At 55.9% G+C, this 5,182-nt stretch overlaps 1 protein-coding gene across 1 annotated transcript; it reads left to right on the top strand.

The window, feature by feature from the left end:
* The first annotated feature begins 1,863 nt into the window (after positions 1-1,863).
* C14H14orf180 (chromosome 14 C14orf180 homolog) lies at positions 1,864-4,811 on the top strand. Its single transcript, XM_036205691.1, has 4 exons — positions 1,864-1,974; positions 3,629-3,758; positions 4,122-4,157; positions 4,576-4,811. Exons 1-4 carry the CDS (start codon positions 1,864-1,866, stop codon positions 4,809-4,811), a joined length of 513 nt encoding a protein of 170 aa, XP_036061584.1.
* Positions 4,812-5,182: the final 371 nt, after the last annotated feature.

The following is a 5,182-nucleotide window of genomic DNA, read 5'->3' on the forward strand; positions in this document are numbered from 1 at the left end:
TCTGCCCCTCACACTGTCCCTCACACTGCCTGTCCTCACACTGTCTGTCCCTCACACTGTCTGTCCTCACACTGTCTGTCCCTCACACTGTCTGTCCCTCACACTGTCTGTCCTCACACTCTCTGCCCCTCACACTGTCTGTCCCTCACACTGTCTGCCCCTCACACTGTCTGTCCTCACACTGTCTGTCCCTCACACTGTCTGTCCTCACACTATGTGTCCCTCACACTGCCTGTCCTCACACTGTCTGTCCCTCACACTGTCTGTCCTCACACTGTCTGTCCCTCACACTGTCTGTCCCTCATACTGTCTGTCCTCACACTGTCTGCCCTCACACTGTCTGTCCCTCACACTGTCTGCCCCTCACACTGTCTGTCCTCACACTGTCTGTCCCTCACACTGTCTGTCCTCACACTGTCTGTCCCTCATACTGTCTGTCCTCACACTGTCTGTCCCTCACACTGCCTGTCCTCACACTGTCTGTCCCTCACACTGTCTGCCCCTCACACTGTCTGTCCTCACACTGTCTGTCCTCACACTGTCTGTCCCTCACACTGTCTGTCCTCACACTGTCTGCCCCTCACACTGTCTGTCCTCACACTGTCTGTCCTCACACTGTCTGTCCCTCACACTGTCTGCCCCTCACACTGTCTGACCTCACACTGTCTGCCCCTCACACTGTCTGTCTGTCCTCACACTGTCTGTCCTCACACTGTCTGTCCTCACACTGTCTGTCCTCACACTGTCTGCCCCTCACACTGTCTGTCCCTCACACTGTCTGTCCCTCACACTGTCTGTCCCTCACACTGTCTGTCCCTCACACTGTCTGTCCCTCACACTGCCCCTTCCAGCTGGGGAAAGAAAGGAGAACCACGGTGCTATTAGCCCAGGGTCACTCTCTTTCTCTCTGACCTCCGTGTCTCCTCCTGCTGAGAAGGAGGATGGCCGTCTCTTGCCTCCCCCAGCTTCACCCCACCCACAGGCTCCAATCAGGGTCTGCACCCAAGCAGGACCGGAGGACTTGGCAGGCATGGCTGAAGCTATGGGAAATCACATAGTGGGCTGTTGTAGAGAGTGGGGGGGGGGGTAAGGGGGTGATAAGGGGCACGGCTCCCCAAGCAGAAGGGACAGCCCTACACCCAAACATGAGATGTGACAGGAGAAAGATGGAATCAGAGAAAGAGCAGAGACAGGGAGACTGGCTGAGAATTACCCACATATGCAGAGACAGTCAGAGACAAATAGGAACAGAGATATGGAGACAAAGAGAAGGACAGAGACAAATGGGCTGGGCCGGATTGTGCCCCATCCCTCCCAACACAAAGGCCAACTGAAGAGGCAGCACACCTTCCAGAAAAGCCTTTCCTTGCTGGGGGATCCCTGGCAATGAGAAGCTCCTACTGCCATCTGCTCCCAGCATCCGCGATGGGGCTTAGCATATTGACAGAAGCCGAGGCGCTTACTGTATGTAGCCTTATCTGCGATCTCAGAGCACTGCAAACTCCTGCAATTCACTACCATCTTCTAGAGCAGCCCATGACGGTGGGTGGGTGGGCAGCTGTAAATCCCAGGGCATCAGCGCCCAGAGGAATATTATACAGCCATCAAAGGTGATAATTATGAAGTTTTCCCACAGACAAAATTGCCAACAGCAAGGCTTTGGAGCTGGCAGGGCACAGGATTTATATGCACCGTGATCCCTGCAAAGGAAGCTGCTGTTGGCGGGTCTGTGAGAACGATGGGGGCTAAGGAAGCCAGCCTGGTTTCCAAGGAAGAATTTTCTCATCCCTTTATCTTTATCTCTATAAGCATGGCTTGTGCAATAAATAACGTCTTTCTTATCATAGGACCATGTTCCAGTAAATGAGGTCTGCAGCTCAAGTCTTGCGCCCTGATTCCCACCCACGGACACGCCATCCAACCAGAGAGAATGAGGGGGCCACGTGGGGCTCACAACCTCCCCGGACTGAGAGGGTAAAGCCACCATGCTGCCTGAAACACTAGCTCTAGAGATACAGGCTGCTGCTGTGAGTTGGGAGAGAGGCAGGGGCCAGAAGGGCAGACAGGGTCCCTGTCCTTGCTCTCAAGAGATCCTCTGTCCCTGGAACTCTAGAAGCCATGTGACCGGGAACTTGGTGGGAGACAGGGAGATGGTTCCATTTTGAAGGGTTTGGTTTGGCCAAAACATCAGGTGTGGTGTAACACAGCCAAAGGTACAAAGAGGATCACACGGGTCTAGGGGAAGGCTCTGCTCTGCGCCTGTCCAGGGGTCACAGCACGGGGTCAGCATGCAGGGACAGGGAGGTATGACAACCAGAGTGAAGCAGTTGGAGGACAGTGAAGGATGGTGGGTGGAGATGATGCAGGGAGAGAGCCATGGCTGGCTACGCAGCTGGTTAGCGAAGGATGCCAGAGCGAGAGAAGGCCTGGGGACACAACTGGCAGAGGCTGTTAACAGCCCTGTCCAGGACTAAACAAGAAGGCAAGAGAGGGAAGAGACTCAAGGAGCAAGAGAGGGGTTCCAAGTGGGAGGAGCCCAGCCCTGGGACGCTTGCTGCCAGGCCAAGGAACAGGCAGAGATATGCCAGGCTAACCTCAGCGCAAGCAGCTGAGGGTGGGGCAGGGCAGCCCCCCAGGGCTTCTCATCAAGCTGTGCAGAGTCCAGCGTCCTGCCACAGACAACTTAGAAATAGCCCTGGCTTCCCTGCGCTCTGTCCCACAAACAGTCTGCTGTCCCGTGTCATAGATGAAGCCGCTGAGGTTCACAGGGTGACTGGAACAGGTAGGAAGGTAGCCTCTGGGTGTGTAGCATGTGCGTGCTGCCTTCCTCCACCTGCCAGACACCTGAGGTGCATCCTAAGTGAAGGGAGGGGAGATTCATAGAGGATGGACCCTAGCCTGCCAGCTGCCCACAGCCATCAACCAACCTTGGCTGGGGCCCCACTCTACAGAGCGTACCCTCTAAACCAAAGACCCTCTCCCATGTCTCAGGTTCCCCCTAACAATCCCTACAGGGGTCTGAACAATTGCCTGGAACACTTCCTCTCAGAGAAGAGGGCCCAGCAACTTCTGAGGCTGCAAAGCCAGGTCTGAGTTTTCTGGCAACCCTTATCTAGGGAACTGTGCCAGGACCCCAGGGTGTCTCAAGGCAAGCACATGGTTCAAGGAAGTCGTCAGGCTCTGTACCCAGCCCTTTCCAGTCATGTTCCCTGGCCACTGGGCTCTCGGTGCCTGAGTCTTGCGGCCTCTGACAGTGTTCGCAGGGATCATGTGATTTTGTACAGGCTGTCCTCAGTTGGTGGGGTTATCCTTGTCTACTAGTACCATCCCTCCGGGTGTGAAGAATTTCCCCCGGAACCCCTGGGACTGTCAGAGCACAGCCTGTGAAGAAGTATAGGCCTTCTAGGCACCGAGCTCATCCACTCATGACTGTTGAGGCTTCATTCCATGGAGCAGCACTGTAGGAGCTGGGCATGGTGGATGGCTGGTCCTGAGGTCTCCTTGTCCTCTGGTCCTCCACAGTAGGTCCTCTCCACTAAGCCCAGAAGAATCTGCAAACACCCCAGCCTGGGATGCCAGGCTTGAACAGAAAGGGCTCACAATCATTTGTTCTCCATCCCCACCCTAGGGAGGTGACAGGAAGTGCCCCCCCTCTATCCTGAGACCCAGACGGCAGGAATGTGGGTGCCATGGGGCTGAGCCACAGAGAACTTCAAGGCATGTGCGGTTCCGAGAGCCCCTGGAGGTGGCGGTCCACTGTAAGAGGGGCCAGGGGCTTTGATGCGAGGGTCTGGGTGGGGTGGGGTAGGGTGGGCAGGTGCCCTTGCAACTCTGGCGTGGTCTGGGGCCATCAAGAAAAGACAATCCTTGTTCTGCCTTCTGAGACAGAGCCCCAATAAACCTGTAACATGGGGTCATGAGGATCAGCCATGGTCAGGGTGACAGCAGCCAACAGGGGAGAATGCAGTCGTGACCATCTCCTTCTCTCTAGGGAGGGGTTAGGTTCTAGATATTTCATCTCACAGGCCAGGCCAATGAGGCTTGTCTCGGTACCTTTGTATGGTGGGGTGGGAGAGCTTGAGGACATTTTCCTAACTAAACCATCATGGTCTCCTTCCCAGACATTGCCCGCAAGGACACCACAGCCACGGTCAAGGGTGAGTTCTGAGAAGGAGGCCCCATCTGCCATCAGGTCCTGGGTCTCCACCTCCACAGGGCAGAACCAGACACAGTCTCAACCACACCCCTGTCCCCACATCCCGAGTCACTCTAGATCCTGACTCTGTCTCCCCTGATCGCCCTACAAGTGACCCCATCCCCACAGGGCCACTCCCCAGATCCCTGACATGTCATCAGTGGGTACAGTCTTCCTTAGGCAGGCAAGGACAAGAGCCCATGTCCCATGGATTCCATGAGACTCACCCCAGGACCCTACCTGACCATCATCCCAATGGCCAAGTACAGGTCAACAGCCAGGCGACATAAGTATCCCTCCATACCTGCCCCACCAGCAGAGAGAGAGCCTTGCAGGGCCTCCTGGGGAGCTGCCCCGGCTGACCTACAACCCTCCTACAGTACCCAGTCGACCAGCTTCCCGTGGTGGCTCTCTGCTCCAGCCAGCGTCCTGCAGTGGCTCCCTATTCCTGTGGCTGACTCTGTGTGTTCTACTTGGAGTGGTGCTGGGCCTGTACTGTGGCCAGGCCAATCATGTCACAGTAGCCCTGGAGGACCTCTGGAGCTGGCTCCTCGTCCTCCTCTTGCGCCTGTGGCATGTAGTCCTTGCCTGTTGGCACTGCCTCCTGCGGCTCTGACACAAGGCTGAATGGCAATTGCACCTCTGACCATGGCTGGAGGGTGTTGTTGGGCGGGCAGGGAGGGTGGTTTGGGGGCCATGATGGTGTAGCCCAGGCACTAAGACTAGACCTAACACAGAGCTCTGCTAGCCAATGTTTGACAAACCCAGGAGTTCCAAGAGGCTTCTGTAGTGGATTAAGTGGGAAAAGGGGGTACCTCTGGCTTGATGCTACAAAAGTAACCCCTACTCCAGTCAGCACAGGCTGGGATCTTGGGACTTTAAGGTTGTACCAGAGAAAGAATTCAACCATCATGGTTGGAGACTGCTGTGTTCCTGCCAGTCCTTTGTCTTGGGATCCCTAGCCTGGATGCTGTCATACCTGGATGC

Source organism: Onychomys torridus, chromosome 14, assembly GCF_903995425.1.
Source record: "Onychomys torridus chromosome 14, mOncTor1.1, whole genome shotgun sequence".
NCBI classification, from domain to species: Eukaryota; Metazoa; Chordata; class Mammalia; order Rodentia; family Cricetidae; genus Onychomys; species Onychomys torridus.